The sequence below is a fragment of the Onychostoma macrolepis genome, chromosome 01, assembly GCF_012432095.1.
Source record: "Onychostoma macrolepis isolate SWU-2019 chromosome 01, ASM1243209v1, whole genome shotgun sequence".
NCBI classification, from domain to species: Eukaryota; Metazoa; Chordata; class Actinopteri; order Cypriniformes; family Cyprinidae; genus Onychostoma; species Onychostoma macrolepis.
Genome location: NC_081155.1, coordinates 31,151,843 through 31,172,203, shown reverse-complemented (window position 1 = coordinate 31,172,203; position 20,361 = coordinate 31,151,843). Strand labels below are relative to the sequence as shown.

The 20,361-nt window shown below is 36.5% G+C and overlaps 1 protein-coding gene across 2 annotated transcripts in view; it reads right to left on the bottom strand.

Annotated features, from left to right (window-relative positions):
- Positions 1-341: 341 nt before the first annotated feature.
- fam184b (family with sequence similarity 184 member B) overlaps positions 342-20,361 on the bottom strand; it is a 33,405-nt gene continuing 13,385 nt past the window's right edge. The window contains exons 4-19 of one of the 2 annotated variants that reach the window (XM_058775746.1): positions 18,173-18,299; positions 17,133-17,284; positions 15,767-16,039; positions 10,759-10,854; positions 8,381-8,560; positions 7,981-8,087; positions 6,811-6,928; positions 6,545-6,727; positions 5,966-6,182; positions 4,694-4,824; positions 4,409-4,572; positions 2,915-3,079; positions 2,055-2,163; positions 1,860-1,964; positions 1,483-1,739; positions 342-478 (exon numbers count right to left, since the gene is read on the bottom strand). In XM_058775746.1, coding sequence (XP_058631729.1) covers positions 388-478; positions 1,483-1,739; positions 1,860-1,964; positions 2,055-2,163; positions 2,915-3,079; positions 4,409-4,572; positions 4,694-4,824; positions 5,966-6,182; positions 6,545-6,727; positions 6,811-6,928; positions 7,981-8,087; positions 8,381-8,560; positions 10,759-10,854; positions 15,767-16,039; positions 17,133-17,284; positions 18,173-18,299 — 2,475 coding nt within the window. In that variant the 3' untranslated portion in view covers positions 342-387. Of the gene's footprint in view, positions 479-1,482; positions 1,740-1,859; positions 1,965-2,054; positions 2,164-2,914; positions 3,080-4,408; positions 4,573-4,693; positions 4,825-5,965; positions 6,183-6,544; positions 6,728-6,810; positions 6,929-7,980; positions 8,088-8,380; positions 8,561-10,758; positions 10,855-15,766; positions 16,040-17,132; positions 17,285-18,163; positions 18,300-20,361 lie in introns of both variants that reach the window. The other variant, XM_058775736.1, reaches the window with a different exon arrangement.

Here is a 20,361-nt window from a genome sequence, read left to right as displayed (position 1 = left end):
TTAGACCTTGTTTGATCATCCTTGTGCTGGAGGCATAATGTGCAAGGATAGACCACAACATCGATGGAGGAAGCCTCAGCACAGGAACATTCTCTTCTTTCTGCTCTTTGATATGCCCACCCACTCTATGACCTTAGTGTCCTGTTGTCCTTTATCATTCTGATGAGTTCTTCATGGTTCAGTGCATAATCTCTTCATTTTTGTAACATTTTAAGACATTGGGCCTGTGTGCTGCTGTTCGATCAACAGGATAAAAGTGAGATGCATCCTGTAGAAAAGCTTATTTGGTGTTAGCTTGCAGTTGAGTGTAATTATGCAGAAAAAGGAGACTTTGGTGAGCTTGTTCTCAAAATGTTGGGACAGATAAGGACGAAGGTTTGTGGGACCTCAGAAAGAGAAGTATTTTGTGAACCACTCCTGTTTTTGAGGGTCTTGTCCATCAGGCCCTGTTTCAATAACCCTCTGCTCAGCTGGAGTCCTGGAAGAAAATTATAAGATAAATAAGCAGGAATTGTAAATATGACATCTTGAGAGAGAGAAAAAAAAGTTGAGGAAGAGACTTTTTAACACCAACTCATAAACACAAAAAAACTTTTTTTTCTAAGACTGAGCTCAAGCAGCTGAATAGGTAGTTAACAAAACATGTCTAATATGGATATCTTATTTTTTAATACCAAGGCACCTAATTTTTAATGTAAAAGTGGGAAGAACAATTTTTAACTTTAATGTGCAAGGCTTCAGGTGTCAGCTTCTTCTAATTATAGTATATGCTGTTGTATACTGCACACTTTGGCATATTATATAGTTGGTCATCCAACTATTTTAGACTTTGTTTTTTTAACCTTTAGGAACATGTTTTTGTACTTTGCAAATGTCCAGTGCTGCTACTTGGATTATACAAAAAGAAGAAGAAGAAAAAAGGTATTGTATATCGGATAGAAGGTAAAAAGGAGCTTTAATTGGTCTTTGGGCTAGTTTTGAACAGTGCTTTTTTAGTATTATTTAATGTTATTATAGTATTTCATACTTTTATATTTGCATGTATTTTCATATATGTTTGCATTTTGTTTAATTTTTAATTTTAGTTTAAATTTAAGTAATATTGTTATGTGATTTTGACAGTATTTCAGTTCACAATTTGTTGTTTTAATAGTTTAATAACACTAGTTTTAAATAGTTATTAGGATGTTGTTTGTCACACAGGCCTAGAAACCCTGAACTACATTTAAAAATCCTTTTGTGAGCAATTTCAGAGCATGTTTTACAATATGAGATGATTTATCTCAGAACAGAAAAGGCCCCAAATATAAAGAATTTTTAAGTTGCTTTGGATAAAAGCGTCTAATCAATGAAAAATATGTATTTATGTATTATATAAATCTCCACATGAACATAGGCCATACGTTGAGTTTTGTATTTATCTTCCTCAAAAAGAAAAAGTTTCCAGGAGATTTCAGGATTGGCTGTTATGTGGGTGATTACCTGATGTGCTGGTTGTAGTTGATTTTAAGCTGCGGCTGATGTCGCACTTCTTGTGAAGGTGGGCGGCTCTGTCTGATAGAGGCTCTGTGTTCAGAATGAGGGGAAGTGGGCGTGTGTGTCCTTGTTAGAGTGGTCCCTCTTCCGCACTGTTCCAGACTAGATAATCCACGCTCCATAACTGGTGAGCATTTGGCCTTAGGTGACCCTCCATCGTACGAGCAGAGGTTTGGGATGCTAGTTTCCTCAACCCCTTTTTTCTATACACATAAGGCAGGTTACATCATATTAAACTCAAGCTTCAATAAACGTGTTCTTTCAGTTATTGTATAATACTAGATGAATGGAATGGGATTTGAAAAAGTGTGAATATGTGCTACCTTCATAGTAGGTGTGAGGGTCCCTGCTTGTGTCCTAGAGTCATAAGGCTTCAATATTTCATTGCTGCACAGTGTTGGATGCTGGGATAGCTGGTGTAGGTCCTCCTGAAATTGAAAGAGAAATGATGTGATGAGACAGAAGGGTTCTAGCATCCTGTGTCTCGTATTTGTCTGTGTACGTCGTGCATGTCTAACCACTAGACTTTTGATGAGTTGGTCTCTCTCGCTGAGCTTGTCCTGTAGTTTAGCAATTGTGTGCAGGTCTTCTACTCTCCTCTTTCCCCTTTCTTCTCTTTCTCTCAACCTACAAACATAAAATACAAGCACACAAAGCAGACACACAAATATGAATTAAATGCAACATTAAGAAATTTAATATATCACTTGAACTGTTTTAGTAAAAAAAGAAAGAAAAAAAATAGTCAAATGTTTAGAGAATAATCTCACAATTAGACTAGAATAGATACGAATAAAGGTGTAGCATTCTTTCATTATTACAAAATATTACATCTTTATTATTCTCATTTTACAATTGTTTTTTTAAATATTACAATTTTATTTACAAAAAAATGAAGCCTTTGTTTTCATAATGTTTTGATTTTATTCTTGAAATCTTATTTTCGATTTTAATATGGCACTAAAACACTCAAACTTTTATTACTTGTATAACATGACATTCTAATATAGATAATATTAATCATTTTAACAGAACCTTGTGTGTGTATTAGTACTGTATTTTGTGTAAGTTATTGTACCACTTTTTTCAAATGAGTAATTATGAGTCTCTCATATGATGCAGTAAAATGGTAGGTAGTGGTAAAATGTGATAAACGGACCTGTAATTACTGCATTTTTATAGCAACGGTTATTATTAAATTAGCCAATATATTTAATAAATTAGCATGCAATGTGTGGAATTTTAACTCGCTTCAGTTCTGTGGAAATCTGAAGGAAATCCTAGTCACAAGCCATTGCCATATATTGTCTTGCTTGGATTAATTCTGTATGTATGTGTGGTTTGCGTTTTGCATTATTGATGTGGGAGGAGTAGGTACTCTGTTTCCAAGGCAACTATGCGGGCCTGTAGTCGTGTTTGGGCGGTGCTGAAGTCTGATATTATGGTCTGGATCTCCATTCTGTGCTCTCTCTTCACACTCTCCATGTTATTCCTGTGATCCGACCCAACCGCTTCACCCGCCTCATCACGTTCCTCCGAGAAACTACACATCAGACACAATACATCAATATCACACAAGTATATTCTTCATTGTTCTCAGGCCTACAGCAGATATCAGATTTACTTAGCACTGTGCAGATGTAGCAGATTTACACAGCATGTGGTGGGTCCCTTTACGCTCAGACATTCTGTTTAATACCACTTTTCCACCTAAATGCATGGTGGAGCAGAAAGGTCTGAAAACTCTCATAATTGGCAAAGTGAACAATGTTATAAGTGGCAATGTTACTATAGTACATTGTCTGTCTACAACTTTAAAGTCCTCTGAGTTTTGAAAACAGATTTAAAATCTGTTGTAATTTAATTCAGCTTCTTCATGCCATCACAAGATGCCAGTAGTTATTTAATATCAAATAAAACCGGTTTCAATCAATTCAAACATGACATTTAATTAAATAAACGAATAAAATAATATTATTTTAGATACTAACAGGGGACAACAGAAATAAACTGCCCGAAGTCCCAAACGACATGCGTATCAACAAGATCAACTGAACATGCATGTCTTTTCTGCATCCTGTAGAGCGCCCAAGTTTTGTTTTGTGTAAATCTGGCCAGACCAAGTTATTGTTCAGAAACCTTTACTTGATGAGGACTATTATGTTAGTGTCTCCTGGTTTGACACCAGCAGGTTTAAAGGGTTAGTTCACTCAAAAAAATAAAAATCCGTCATCATTTACTTGCTCTCAAACCTGCAACAGATATTTTTTAATGAATCATAAGAGATTTAAGTCCCTCCATGAAGTTCATTCCTTCAGAACTTTGATGCTTCAAACAGTTCATAAAGACATTCTTAAAGAAATTCATATGAATTGAGCAATTCAATCCAAGTGTTCTGAAGAAACATATAGCTTTATATGATGATCAGATTTAATTTTCACATAAACATAGATCAATGCACACACATAGAGCACATCAAATATGGTCAACGGAAGCTCAAATGGAAGACGGAGATTTCTCAGGTTTAATAAAAATGTTCATTTGTGTTTCTAAGATAAACGTTTAATGGGTTTGGAATGACATGAGGGTAAATAATTGGGAGAACTATCCCTTTAAGGAGCCAATGCAGAGTAGTGGAAACATATGGAACAGTTTCAAATGGGCCCCTTGTCAGTGAATAATGGGCATAAGTAAGCAGTTCTTAACCAGAATAAGCAGCAATGTGGACTTAGCAGTCAGTCTTGCCACTGACACCTGTTTGAGTGTGCTTGTGGTCATCTTGTTACTGACCTCCTGTCTGTGTGCGTGTTTGAGGTCATCTTGTTACTGACCTTCCATGTGTGATTGTGCTTGTAGTTATTTTGGTACTGACCTCTTGTGTTTATTTTTATGGTCATCTCGTTCTTCTTTCTGTGCTATGACTGCACTCATGCGCTCTTTCAGGTCTTCGTTCTCTCTCTTAAGCTCCTGAACCTCACTGCTCTTCTCATCCAGCTGTCTCTCTAGTGACTGTAAGCGGTTTTGCTGCTTCAGATCCTGAGGAGGAGACAAATAGAGAGAGAGAGACGTGGGGTGATGAACCCCTTGAGGCGGTGTACGTGTGTGTGTGTGTGTGTGTGTGTGTGTGTGTGTCTGTCTGTGTGGTTTGTATGTGTACCTGCTGCAGGGCCATCATTTGTGTGTATGTGTGTATTTCGTTCTGAAGGTCCTCGATCTGCTGCATGTGTCTCTGGGTGACCTGTCTCACCCACTCAGTGTGCTGCTGGGTCAGCTCTGCCTTCTGCTTGTCTACACACACACATACACACACACACACACACACACAGTTGGAAGACACATTAGATCAGACATGCCGTATGTGCCGTATTCAGTCTTGCTCTACTTTAGTCGGTGACACTAGATGGTGCTGTTGTGCAAAATGCAATACATAATCATCAACTCATTTTAAGGAATAAGTTTTTTTTTTACACAAACGTGTTTTATTTACCTTTCTCATTATGAAAGATAATGACAGTACTTACAATTAGCATCAATATTCTAATAAAGCCTTTAGAATATTTCTGCAAATACGGCAATCAGCATATTACGAATAAACCTTTTAATAAACAAAGATATCCTGCTATTCTCTTCTGTCTGCCGCTTGAATATTATTACGCTCCATTTTAGTCCTTTAATTAACATTCATTCTTATTCATATCCCTAACGATAGAAGATGAGACTGAAGGATGAATTGGAAAATGTAGGCCAGTAACCTTTTTAAATAAGGAGAGTTATATTGATTCATGTTCATTAATTTTAATGTCTGTATATATAAAAAAGATTAAAACTAATATAAACTGAAAAGACATGGGTCAAAATGCTAATCTAATTCTAATGTGCTGCTGATTATCTGTATTTGTTTATAGTGCGCAATATTTAGTATGTGTTATTTTGATATACTATTGTTCATGCGAGTTGTGTGAGATAATATGCACTGCCTTATGTCTTAGTGGTCCTCAACCATCAAATAAATAAAATCCAATAATTAAATGTTATTCATGGTTTGCACTTGAACTTTTTCAGATCTAGAAATCACACATTTAAAATTCCCTCATACAGTATATTCGGCTTATCCAATATCACGAGAACCCTGGTTTTTAAATAAAAATGGCCTATGTTATGGGAACAAATTAAAATAAGACATGATTTCAGCTTACAGACATTCGCTCTTAGCTTATTCTAAACCTTGTTTTGTCTTATTTTAAATAATTTTACACCATTTTCCTGCCTCATTAGTAGCGTGATAAGGCCCCCAGCATCTGGAGGACTAGGGAAGATTGTTTGTGCCCTTTTGGTAGAATAGACATTCTAAGTAAGTATTACAGTATCTATAAGTAAGAATGTGACTATGATATTTGCAAAAACATTCTGTATGGGGTGTGATGGTTACCCAGCTGTAGTTTGTGCTGTGTGAGCAAGCGTTGTCTTTCCGACTGAAGTTCTTCATTGGCTTGTGCTTCTAGGGCCTGAAGAGCACGCTGGTGATTTAACCTTTCCACGCGCAACAACTCCTCCTCTCGCTCACGCCATCCCCGCTTTTCCCTCTCCTCTTCCCTCTCTCCCGTAGCCTTTCCATCCTCCTCGTCCTCATCTTCCTCTTTAACCACCTACAGGACAACACAAAATCACTAACATTAAGAGTTCTATCCACAGTTGTGTGTGTATGTGTGTGCGCTGTCATCATTTCAATGGTTTCTGTCCAAAACATCATTGGACCCCAATTTCCTGAATTATAGGGATGAAGCATTTTTCAAAATATCTTCTTTTCTGTTCCAAATGAATGAAGAAATACTCAGCGGTTTGGAACAACATGAGAGTATATGATGACAATGTTTTTTTGATGAATTATCCCTTTAGCAGCACTCTCAGTTTAATTGCTATTTATTATTAATGATTATTCATTAGTAATGATAAATATATTAATCATAAGAAATCTTTTGATATCCTGACAGCCCTAGTGTATACGCACTTGTAACTGCTGCCTCATCAGTCTCTCTTTCTCTTGAATGGTGGAGTGAAGCTGAGATCTGAGTGTGCTGTTCATATCTCTTGTCTTTTGGATCTCCTGCTTCATCCGTTCCATCTCTCCATTACCGTAACGTCTCTCTCTCTCTCCTTCCATCTTCTCTGAGAGTGCTCTCCTCTCCTCCAACTACAACACAGAAACAGAAAAATAATGCTGATAGCGTGAACTGTGTGTATGATGGGTCTGAGGATACTGTCAGTGTGTGTTACCTGTGTCTGCAGTTCTTCTACTCTGTGTTGCCACTGTTGGTTCATCTTTCTGATCTCTTCCTCTCTTTCTCTCTTCATTTCCACAATCTGATCGGAGAACTGCTTCTCAAACTGTAGCCTACACACATACATTTGCATTTAAATTAATAGAATTGCACTCTATACCCATTTTACACATTATTAGAAAGTAGGGATGTCAAAGTTAACACATTATCGCATCTGACTAATACGTATATACAACGGTTTAGTTCTGGTTCTTTATTTAATTGACCAATATGTGTTTGAAGACTTTGTAATGTTATTAAAACATTACTGGGATGCAGTTTGTATCCCTTTGTTTGTATTGCCTTTAATTGCCACAGTTGCTGATTGCTGAGTATCCGCATGGGTCTGGTTCAGCATAAGGCAAGACGCAATCAGAACAACAGCTCTGTTTATTTTTGTGATTCTGCCAGAAAGTCTATAAAGGGTGTGAAATTATTTAAGAATTTTATTAAATTACTGCAGATTAGCACTGAGGTAAGTGCATTGTGTGCTGTTGCAGAAAAATACAAAAACTAAATTCATCTATTTTGGGGCAGTAATACACACTACGGTTCAAAAGTTTGTGGTCAGTAAGAGTTTTTAATTTTTTTCTCTTTTTTTTTTTTTTTAAAGAAAGGATGCATTAAACTGATCAAAATGGGTGGAAAAACAATTTATTTATTTTTACCAAATTTATTTTATTTATTTTTACTCTGTTGTTTGATTGAAAAAAAAAAATTCCTTGCAGCAAAAATGTTTTCAACATTTATAATAATAAAAAAAGTTTTTTGAGCGCAAAATCAAAATCTTCTGACTTCTAAAGGATCATGTGACACTGAAGACTGAAGTAATGGCTGCTACCATCACAAGAATAAATTTGTTTAAAATTATACTACAATAGTAAACAGTTATAATATTGCAAAATATTATTGCAATTCAAAATAACTTTTAATCTTTATTTTTGATCAAATAAATGCAGCCTTGGTGAGCATAAGAAACATTGAAAAATCTTACTGACTCAGAACATAATTAAAATGAATCACAATTAAAAATTTTAATTAACAGACAGCTCTATTAGAAACACACATGTAATGTGAGCGAATTTCTCTTTCTGTCCCTTCATGTCTCACTTTCATTCTGACACACCTGATTCTCTCCTCTATACCATGATTGGACTGTTGTAGAATGTCTCTCTCTTGCTGTAGAGCAGAAATCTCTGCCTGTAACACTTCCTTCTGTGCAGCACACTCCTCCTGTGGGAGACATAAAAAGAAAGGAGGACAAGGATGGATAGATGCAAGGATCCATGGATTAAGGAAGAAAAAGAAGTAGATCGGTTGCTAGGTGAATATTAATGTCTTTCTTTCCTCTGGGTGGAACAGATCTGCTGAGATCAGCAGAACCTTGTGCTGCCATAAGGGAATTGCAGATCTGTGTGTGCTTGTGAGTATGTGTGATAGATCTGCACAGTAATGGAAAGGGACATCACTGACACTTTGTCCACATGTCAAATGGAAGTGTGTGTTGAGCAAAAAAGAGCGAGAACCTGTATTTGCTGCATACTGCTGTGTGTGTTTTCCAGTTCTTCTCTCACTCGTACACACTCCGGGCCACATGCTGACTGCCGCTCCACCTTTGCGTACTCCTGCTCTCTCTCTTTTGCCCTTTCCTTCTCCTCTTCTCTTTCTTTCTCCAGCGTCTGAATCACCCCCTCCAATTTCGCCATCTGTAAGCCAATAAAACTTTGATCAGCAAAGACCTTAAGAGCATGTGGAATCCACTCAAGTTTGATATAATTTATGTGGGCCATACAAAGAAAATGATGTTCTGTTATAGAATATAGAGTCTTTATTTAAAGCAACCTGAGGTTAAGGTTCTTACTCAAGGGGATACAATGGGGATTGTTAAAGGGTGTGCCTGAATCCGTTCTCTAGATTGAGTAAATTGTTTTCTTACTACACTCAGTTACCGGTAATATTGTCACAAGTAATGTTATTTAACCGTAATGTTGTCACCATTTATGAAAAAATTTTTTTTTTTTTCCTGTTATTCACCGAGGTGTAATTTATAATCATCTTTACTATCATTCAAATGTTTTTCAGTTCTGTTTTTTAAAGAAATTAACACTTTTATTTAGTTAATCAATGTTACAAAATATTTCTTCTTCAAATAAATGCTATCTCTTTGAATGTTCTATTCATCAAAACATTCGCCCCAAAATTTTAAGCAGCCCAATCATTTTCAACACTGAGAATAATAAGAAATGTATTAAAACAGTTATTTCAGATTCATAATATTATTGTCTTTAATGCGTTTGTGATCGAATAAATGCATCTTGGTGACCATAAAAGACTTCTTTCAAAAGCATAAAAAAAAATCTTACCAAAACCCAAACTTTTTAATCATTATTGTGTATTACAAACTTTAATATTATATAGGAATTGAAGTTGCTGAAGACTAAAAAAGACCCATTTTCCCTACTCAGTTTTATTTTTGTTATATTTGTGCATAATATCTGAATGCCATTATGTTTAAAGCAGGACATGCACATAATTCATAATGGCATTGTTCTTTGTAACAGCTACAACAAAGAAGCCTGATGGCATGTTTAATGATCCTGTTGATAAATAGCAAAAACAATTTAATGAGCTTATAAGGTGCCACAGGAAATCTGTGTCCCAATATTTAAAGCAGTGGTTCTCAATGGGTGGGTCATGAACAACCATTTATGTCCCCGTAAGGTTGTGGACAGCAGGTCCTATGAAAGAGAGCTGCCAGTCAATGTTGAAGTGACTGAAATATGAAACAGTCCTTTTTTAAGACATAAGCTATGATATTTCTGTTTGAATATCTCGGCAATGTGAAGTGTGAGTTAATTTAGGATTTCTATTCTAAATATAGTTTTGAACAAAACAATTGCTCATGAGGATATTTTATTATCACAATGTCAGCAATTCAGCAGTACTGTCACGCTATGTGTTCTTCGTTCTCAAAGTTGTGCTAAAGTGACAGCATGGTGCACAGCGTGAATTAGATTACCTGCCTTTCAGTCCTGTTAATTTGCTCACACAGTTACAGTTTCTGAAACGGCTTTCAGGATTCATTAATCATTTTGCAGGTGCTATTTAATCCATCTGCAGTGATACCGCCCATTATTTTGCAGTTGTTTGGAAGCACACATCAAATGGCATTTTTATTAAGTGAAATCTGAAAAATGCATGACATCCTATAAACATGTTAGCAGATGAGCTTTAGTAGATCATTTTAGTACTTTTTGGCTGTAGCTGCATGTAAACCTAAGGGCCATGTTTGAAACACTTGGAAACAAATGAGCCAGACAACATAGCATTAGATTTTTCAAGAATTGTACCTAGTGGGGTGTTTAACCTAAAACCTTTTGTGCCCCAGCCTAGATCATTAAACACTAGGATACAACCACAATCCATATATTTAACTTGACTTAGAACAAATGGTTTTCTGATAAATAGCAGAAACTGATGCTTGCTTCACTGCAACACAGCACTAAAACAACAATCCTCTTCCTAGCTATCACTTATTAACCACTATTTTGTTATCATAACCCAGTTCCAAGCCTGCTGGCATATTAGATGAAGCATTAGACGAAGCCCTGTGCCTTGGGCACTACAAATGTTCCTTTTGTTTTCTCATTTATCATGGTCATGTGGAGAGCTCTGGGCCTCTCAGTCTGTCTCTGTGTATTTAAGCAGAAGGACTGAGCATGTCCCCCTTCGCCTGAGCTTCAAACCAATTTGAAAAAGCTTGATATGTATATAGTTCAGGTTATTTGTGGTGACCTGATTCATTAGTAGGTCAACAATGTTATGCAAACATATCCAAGATTGTTTTGGCTTTTAAGTGGAAAAGCAAAGGACAAATGTAGTGGGATCCTATGCAGTAACTTACCTCTCTGTTGGACAGCTGTAGTTGGTTGCGTAGTTCCTCCCTCTCTGTCTCTAAAGCCTTTCTCTCTTCTTCTCCGGTATTCATTTGCTCCTCAATCTGTAGTCAAACCAACATTATAATACTAGTATCTCTTAGTTTCAATAATATTTCAAAAATAATATCAGATCTTTTTAATACTGCTTTGCTAGTTACTTTTTAAATGGTTTTAAAGAAGGCATATATAATCTTTGCAGCTGTTTTTTTCCTTGCCTTGTATTTGTTTATGTTTTTTTCCCCTTGGCTTATTTGCATTTAAGGTATACACTTTTCTCAGTTCATACATTCCGTGGCAACTAAAATCATGAAATCGGTGTCACAACATTCAGGCACTACTGTTTGAGCTACAGGAACACTTATAGGAACACTTTCTTGTACAGTGTTGGGGGTAACGCATTACAAGTAACGCAAGTTACATAATAATATTACTTTTTTCAAGTAACTAGTAAAGTAACGCATTACTTTTTATTTTACAAGAAAATATCTGAGTTACTTTTTTCCCATTTATTGACTGACAGTGCGCTGTGTGAACATGATGTTACTGTAGTTCTAGACTAAATGTGATTGTGCATTAATTCATCCCACTCGCAAAAAAAACGAAATCAAAATTAATTAAAACAGTGAAATGCAAACTCGGAATATGATGCAAACCTGCAATAATTAAATATGTTAAACAACACGAATGTATCTAATCCCATTTTATTAACCAATGCCTTTGCTGCTGACCTTTGATGATCCAGTTCAACCATACTAATAAGCAAAAATGACTTTAGATAAACTAACAATTGTGCTTCATTGTTTTTTTTATTGCTGAAGAGTGTTGAACCTTCTTCTCCTGTGTTCTACTGTACAGACGTGAATTTACTTTTCCTTCAGTCTGAGGTTTATTTATTACACTTTTGGGTGTGAAAGGGCTTTTATATTTGCTATAAATAGAACTTCTTGTATTAAAAACAATTAAGCCCTGCTCATATTTAAAAAGTAACGCGAAAGTAACGCAAAAGTAATGTAACGCATTACTTTCCATAAAAAGTAACGTAAACTAAGTAACGTAATTAGTTACTTTTTTAGGGAGTAACGCAATATTGTAATGCATTATTTTTAAAAGTAACTTTCCCCAACACTGTTCTTGTACAAAAATATTAATTAAATATTATACAACCATTTTCTACCCTTTCTACAGTGGGGAAAAAAATATTTGATCCCCTGCTGATTTTGTACGTTTGCCCACCTGACAAAGAAATTATCAGTCTATAATTTTAATGGTAGGTTTATTTGAAAAGTGACAGACAGAAAAACAACAAAACAAAACAAATCCAGAAAAACACATTTCAAAAAAGTTATAAATTGATTTGCATTTTAATGAGTGAAATAAGTATTTGACCCCTTTGCAAAACATGACTTAGTACTTGGTGGCAAAACCCTTGTTGGCAATCACAGAGGTCAGACGTTTCTTGTAGTTGGCCACCAGGTTTGCACACGTCTCAGGAGGGATTTTGTCCCACTCCTCTTTGCAGATCCTCTCCAAGTCATTAAGGTTTCGAGGCTGACGTTTGGCAACTCAAACCTTCAGCTCCCTCCACAGATTTTCTATGGGATTAAGGTCTGGAGACTGGCTAGGCCACTCCAGGACCTTAATGTGCTTCTTCTTGTGCCACTCCTTTGTTTCCTTGACCGTGTGTATTGGGTCATTGTCATGCTGGAATACCCATCCAAGACCCATTTTCAATGCCATGGCCCTAACGGTACATGGCCCCGTCCATTGTCCCTTTAATGCGGTGCAGTTGTCCTGTCCCCTTAGCCCCTTGAAAACACCCCCAAAGCATAATGGTTCCACCTCCATGTTTTGACGGTGGGGATGGTGTTCTTGGGGTCATAGGCAGCATTCCTCCTCCAAACACGGAGAGTTGAGCTGATGCCAAAGAGCTCGATTTTGGTCTCATCTGACCACAACACTTTCACCCAGTTCTCCTCTGAATCATTCAGATGTTCAATCGGCAGAATTCAGACGGGCCTGTACATGTGCTTTTTTGAGCAGGGGGATTTCAGTCCTTCACGGTGTAGTGTTTTACCAATTGTTTTCTTGGTGACTTTGGTCCCAGCTGCTTTGAGATCATTGACAAGATCCTCCCGTGTAGTTCTGGGCTGATTCCTCACCGTTCTCATGATCATTGAAACTCCACGAGGAGAGATCTTGCATGGAGCCCCAGTCCGAGGGAGATTGACAGTTATTTTGTGTTTCTTCCATTTGCGAATAATCGCACCAACTGTTGTCACCTTCTCACCAAGCTGCTTGGCGATGGTCTTGTAGCCCATTCCAGCCTTGTGTAGGTCTACAATCTTGTCCCTGACATCCTTGGACAGCTCTTTGGTCTCGGTCATGGTGGAGAGTTTGGAATCTGATTGATTGATTGGTTCTGTGGACAGATTTTCTTTTATACAGGTAACAAGCTGAGATAGGAGCATTCCCTTTAAGAGAATGCTCATAATTTCAGCTCCTTACCTGTATAAAAGACACCTGGGAGCCAGAAATCTTACTGACTGATAGGGGATCAAGTACTTATTTCACTCATTAAAATGCAAATCAATTTATAACTTTTTTTAAATGCATTTTTCTGTATTTTTTTGTTGTTATTGTCTCTCACTGTTCAAATAAACCTACCATAAAAATTATAGACTAATCATTTCTTTGTCCGTGGGCAAACGTACAAAATCAGCAGGGGATCAAATAATTGTTTTCCCCACTGTAACTTTTAGAATTAGCTCTACCAAAAAGAAATTTTATTTTATCTAAGCCATCTTTTTTTTCCTTTTGTGGAACACAAGTCAAGATACTGAGCAGAATGTTGCTCATTTCCATAGCAAAAAAATGTATCTACAGGTGCTGGTCATATAATTAGAATATCATCAAAAAGTTGATTTATTTCACTAATTCCATTCAAAACGTGAAACTTGTATATTATATTCATTCATTACACACAGACTGATATATTTCAAATGTTTATTTCTTTTAATTTTGATGATTAGAGCTTACAGCTCATGAAAGTCAAAAATCAGTATCTCAAAATATTAGAATATTTACATTTGAGTTTGAATAAATTACCATCCCTACAGTATAAATTCTGGGTATCTCTTGTTCTTTGAAACCACAATAACGGGGAAGACTGCTGACTTGGCAATGATCCAGAAGACGAACATTGACACCCTCCACAAAGAGGGTAAGTCACAGAAGGTCATTACTGAAAGGTGTGGGTGTTTACAGAGTGCTGTATCAAAGCATATTAAATGCAAAGTTGACTGGAAGGAAGAATTTGGGTAGGAAAAGGCACACAAGCAACAGAGATGACCACAAGCTTGAGAATACAGTCAAGCAAAGCCGATTCAAACACTTGTGAGAGCTTCACAAGGAGTGGACTGAAGCTGGAGTCAGTGCATCAAGAGTCACCACGCTCAGACGTCTTCAGGAAAAGGGCTACCAAGCCACTTCTGAACCAGAGACAACGTCAGAAGCATCTTACCTGGGCTGTGGAGAAAAAGAACTGGACTGTTGCTCAGTGGTCCAAAGTCCTCTTTTCAGATGAAAGTAAATTTTACATTTAATTTGGAAATCAAGGTCCCAGAGTCTGAAGGAAGAGGCATAGAATCCATGTTGCTTGAAATCCAGTGTGAAGTTTCCACAGTCAGTGATGATTTGGGCTGCCATGTCATCTGCTGGTGTTGGTCCACTGTGTTTTCTGATGTCCACAGTAAACGCAACCATCTACCAGGAAATTTTTAGAGCACTTCATGCTTCCTTCTGTTGACAAGCTTTATGGAGATGCTGATTTCATTTTCCAGCAGGACTTGGCACCTGCCCACACTGCCAAAGGTACCAAAAGCTGGTTCAATGACCATAGTGTTACTGTGCTTGATTGGCCAGCACACTCGCCTGACCTGAACCCCATAGAGAAGATTTCTAAAAATCTTTTCTTTGTATTGGTCTTAAGTAATATTCTAATATTTTGAAATACTGATTTTTGACTTTCATGAGCTGTAAGCTCTAATCATCAAAATTAAAAGAAATAAACATTTGAAATATATCAGTCTGTGTGTAATGAATGAATATAATATACATGTTTCACGTTTTGAATGGAATTAGTGAAATAAATCAACTTTTTGATGATATTCTAATTATATGACCAGCACCTGTATTTATCTTTCAGTCTTTTACATTAGAAGCTCATAAGTTGTATTGACCACTTTTATGAGATTTCTATTGAGCTATTTTGTTCTTTTTGGAGTCTGAAAGCCCCTGGTTCATTACATGAAAAAGGGTGAACATTCTCCTTTTGTGTTCCATGGAAGAAAGAAAGAAAGCCATGTGGGAATGAAACAAAGGGTGAATAAATGATGTTTTATTTTTGGGTCAACTAAACATTTAAATAGCTTAGCTTCTGTACCTTTAAGACTTTTGATACTACTGACTTGTTATGATATGATGGCTAATCTCTGCATGTTCATAAGCGTGGGCCAAGTTTCTGAATGCCAAATATGCGTCATATGTTAATGTGATTCTGATTTCAGAATGACCCATTTTTGCAGCTTAGTTTCCATAATTGGTCTGAATGGACTTGGGCTTGGAGATTTGCATTGTGAATAATAATGTGTCTATAAACACAGCACAAAGAAAATTATTTTGTCCCCTGTAACAATAAAGCCACACTAATATAGATGGGCAAACATACAGATTATACTGATTATATATTCTCATAAGATATTCTTAAAATCCCATACTCAGTCTCTGCCTTTTGTTATTGGAGAAAAGAACAAAAACTTCCGACATTTAAACATTTCCAGATCAAATCAGAATATCAGTGCCGATTGTCCACCTTTCACACTAGTAGTAACAGGAGCAAATAAGAAGGTATGAAGTTATTAGCAAAGTGTGTCTGCAAGTCAACATGACAACCGCAGTTGAAATCTGCTGTCGTACCTGCTGCGTTTTCTTCTTCTCTGCATCCAGCATTGCGTGTGCTTGCCGCAGCTCACTGGCATGTTTGCGTATCACTTCTTCTAGTGCTTTCCGAAGCTGCTCTTTCAGCCTTACTTTTTCTTCTTCCATCTTCTGCTGAACCTGTTTCTTCTCTTCTTCCAGCTCCTGTCTGTCATTCTTTCTTTCGCTCTCCACCTCCTGCTGAAGGCGTCTGATCTCCTCAGTGTGAGCTCGCTGCAGCTCCAGACGCATAGAGGATAGAGTATCTGCATGCTAAAACACACACACACACACACGACTCTTAATGATATAAAACTGTAATCCTGTAGTTTCAAAAGAATGACACTACGCCTTTTAATCCTCTGGTGTGTCAGTTGTGATGTTTTAAGATGTTCTAGGGGCTTGGCTGATCTTTCTCTGCATACAAATGCTTTTCAAAGAACATTTTAAGGTGTGCTTTACTTATTTGTATATGTGTGTGTCTGAGATTGCAGACCTCATTTGGGATGTGATTTCACAGCATTTCACCATGCGGTTTATGTGTTCTTGCATGTTAGAGGTGCTGTGTAGAGAATAGTACAGGTGTTTAAAAACAGTAGCGCGTTGTACAATTCTTGTCACAATTTTTCTGTCTGAGATGAATTTTAGGTACTGTAAACGATTTCTTTCATTGGGTTATCAGTAAATATTATAATTTTTTTATCAGTGTTGGTTGATGTTGGATATTTGACTGTGCATGCTCATTTATCCTATTTGTACTTTTAGATTACTTTTGCTGTCATTTAATGCTCTTTTAAATCCTTAAAACTCTAATAATTTAATAAGACTTAAATGTAATCTTCAGCAAATCACATTCATATTTATAGTGTATTATTTTATTTGTGATGCTTAAATTCACTTGTAGTATTTAAATAACAATTAATTTTTAGTGTTTTATTTTAATTTATTTAAACAAAAAGTATTGTTTTGTAAATATGTTATTTATCAATATATATATATATATATATATATATATATATATATATATATATATATATTACGTTTTATTAATTTTGTAATGTGCCTTTGTCATTTTTATTAGTTTTTTAAGACTTCTATTTTAGTCATTTTTATTGCACTTGTTGACAAGGTAATTTTTTGTTTCAGATCAAGTTTTTTATCTAATATTTATATTTTATGTTATTTCAGTAATTACCAAAAATTATTTAGAATAATTTTAGTTATCAATATTAACACTGCTTACACACCCCCAACTAAGGGCTAAAATAAAATCCTGAGTTTCCCATTGTAATTACGACATTGTGGTGCTGTTCATGTGCATTCAACTTATAAATACAATCCTTCATACATGACTTGAATGGCTTGCCTGTTTAAGCATGCGAGCGTGGTCATTGGATCGGCCACTGTTCTGAAGCTCCAGCTCTTTGTTTCTAATGTTGAGACGACTGAGTTGAAACCTCAGCTCTTCCACTTCAGCAGAGACCCTCACCTGAGATGAACTCTGGCTCATTAACTCCTCTGCAGAAATGAGAAAGACGATTAGATCAAAGGAAGCAGAACAATCAGTGAACAAGCTGGTGATCTCAAGTGGCATATGACAAAAGCAATAAATTCAATAGAGATGTAAAAACACTGGAACAATCAACATCAAACAGACTGTAAACGGTAATTGCTGAAAGTAAACTGTCAACTTATTTAGTACTAAAAAGGTAGTAGATGTTTATATTGTAATTAGTAATTTTATTTAATGTTAAATTACTAATCTAAAATAAATAATCATGCCACATAATCCTATGCTTAAATTCTGTAAAAAAAAACTTAAGCTCGAAGTAACACAATTATGCTTTAGCTTTGTTTCCAGAGAAACAAGACAGATGCAGCGCAATGGAATGGAACAGAATGCTCACATCTCGAGACACATTTTTCAAATTTGAACTGTTTTGAACTTGACAGCGCAAACAGGGCACTTATGCTGGGAGACTGAAAAAAGAGGTGTGACGCAAAAGGCAAAGACGTTCATCTGACACATGTCTGCATGGACCAACAATTATAGAAATAGTACTGACAAAACAATGAAAATACGTCTGAACGGCCCCTAAATCTACCTTGGACAGACTGACAAACTTGATTGCAAAGTGAACGTCTGTGGACTGTAGGTTTCTGTTCAGTGATATGGAAGTAAAACAAACCTATGGATATATTTATTTTTAAAGAAACTATTTATTTTGTCTATTTAATTATTTACTAGACTATTTAAAATATTTTTTACCAAATATTGATTTTGAAATATTGAAGTAATTAGTTTAATTATTTAGCATATGTGATTAATTTGATTTCTAATGATGACAAATATAAGTACACAAGCCTTTCACTGATATGTACTGTGTGCATGTACACCTGACTTGCTCTGTAGCTCATTCTCTTGCAGTAATAATCGTTCTTTGGCTACAGCTAACTCCTCCTCTGCCTTCTTTGCCACAGCCTCAGCCTCGGTCACCCGGTGACGCCCATCCTCCAACTGCTCCTCCAGGTCCTGTAAGAGAAATGAGTAACATGAATCAACTATTACAATTGCTTTTACTTATGCTGGGTATACACTACACAATTTTAAAAGTTGTCAGATTAATGCTCCTTTCAGTGGTTTGCACATTACATGGCAGATCAGCGACTGGGGGTCACATATGACACAATATTTAATTAGGAAGAATCCCTGACCACTAAGGGACGTAAGACTTAGAGTCCTCCCCCAGAAATTTCCCTTTGCCCTTTATCTTGCTCTCTCACTGGCTGTAGGTTGTTGGTGATGACATTTCGGGTCAAAATACTTTGCAAGTCGCAGACAGGTCAAGATAGTCAGCCTGCTAAATGTTTCTTGGGCATAGGCATGATATCTTCACAAGAATTACAATATTACTAACTTCCTAGAATTACTTTACTTCTTTCTTAAGAAGATTTTCATTACAATATAATAGGAGCAGTAAATAACTACCAACAACACCCTAGAAACCACATCGCACCACACTAGTTTGTTTGTTTGTGTTTAATGCCATTCCAGTTTCTGTGGCTATTTTCATGGTGGGAAATATTATGGCTGAATATCATGTTTTTAAAAAATTTTTGTGCTAACAACTCCAAAACTGTATTTTAGCACCACGCTAGAAACTGCTAGAAACCCCACAGCAACTGCAGAGCAACAACCTGATAACCACTCTAGCAACACTCACATTTACTTAAGAAACTAAAAAATGTAGTTGTCCATTATTCTGCTGGATCCTCTTATTGAATGATCCTGCAGCAGCAATGAACAACCATAACGGCATCATCTGTCAGGCCCATGAAGCCCAAGATGGCTTTAATCAGTCAATTCTGGCCGCCCCATGAACACTTTGAGCCCACAAACCTTTGATTACATCACAGCAGCTGCTCTGAGTTTGCAGATCTGAGGTGCCTCTGAGAAATTTTCTGTGAAGGATGTCGTGCCAAAGCAGAGAGGGTGTTACTCATCTCACTCTGTGCCTGGCATTTTTAGGCACATCTAATGCGTATTAGCCGCAGCGTACGTAAAAAGCTGCATCAGAGACGGTGGAGTCAATGGTGCATGCCTAGCAACTCTTACTGATTTAATCACTTGGCTTTATCCTGTTCTAAATACTAAGTGTAACGACTTACTTTTGTGTCCCACTTTAAAAAGCCTATGTTATTTTTATTTTCTGCAGGTTCTGTGCAGACTTTTCTGTAGAAAAACTGACAACAGATCTGTGGGGTATTGTCACAGACTGTTCAAGTCGAGTATGCCATCTGTTTCTACACAGCTGTGTATGTCTGCGTGATGGTAATTGTGGGTGTTTGTCTGATCCCTCTAATCTCTGTCTCAATTAGATTCGGAAGTGTCAGTCACAGCAGTAATTACTGCCCCCTTACACTGAGACGAACACCCCGCTGAAAGGTCAGTTACACATGGTCAGTCAAGTGAATTTATGTGAACTGTCTTGTAAAGCAATACTGTTTTGTGTGTACACAATGAGTGTTTTGTTTTTGCCAGTGCCCTCCACTAATATTGGCACCCTTGGTAAATATGAGCAAAGGCAGCTGTGAAAATAAATCTGCATTGTTTATCCTTTTTATCTTTCATTCAAAAAATTCACAAAATTCCAACCTATCATTGAAGTAAAACAATTGAAGGTGTGTGTGTGTGGGGGTCTCATTGTGAAATACAGGTGCATCTCAATAAATTAGAATGTCGTGGAAAAGTTCATTTATTTCAGTAATTCAACTCAAATTGTGAAACTCGTGTATTAAATAAATTCAGTGTACACAGACTGAAGTAGTTTAAGTCTTTGGTTCTTTTAATCATGATGATTTTGGCTCACATTTAACAAAAACCCAACAATTCACTATCTCTACAAATTAGAATACTTCATAAGACCAATAAAAAAACATTTTTAGTGAATTGTTGGCCTTCTGGAAAGTATGTTAATTTACTGTATATGTACTCAATAATTGGTAGGGGCTCCTTTTGCTTTAATTACTGCCTCAATTCGGCGTGGCATGGAGGTGATCAGTTTGTGGCACTGCTGAAGTGGCATGGAAGCCCA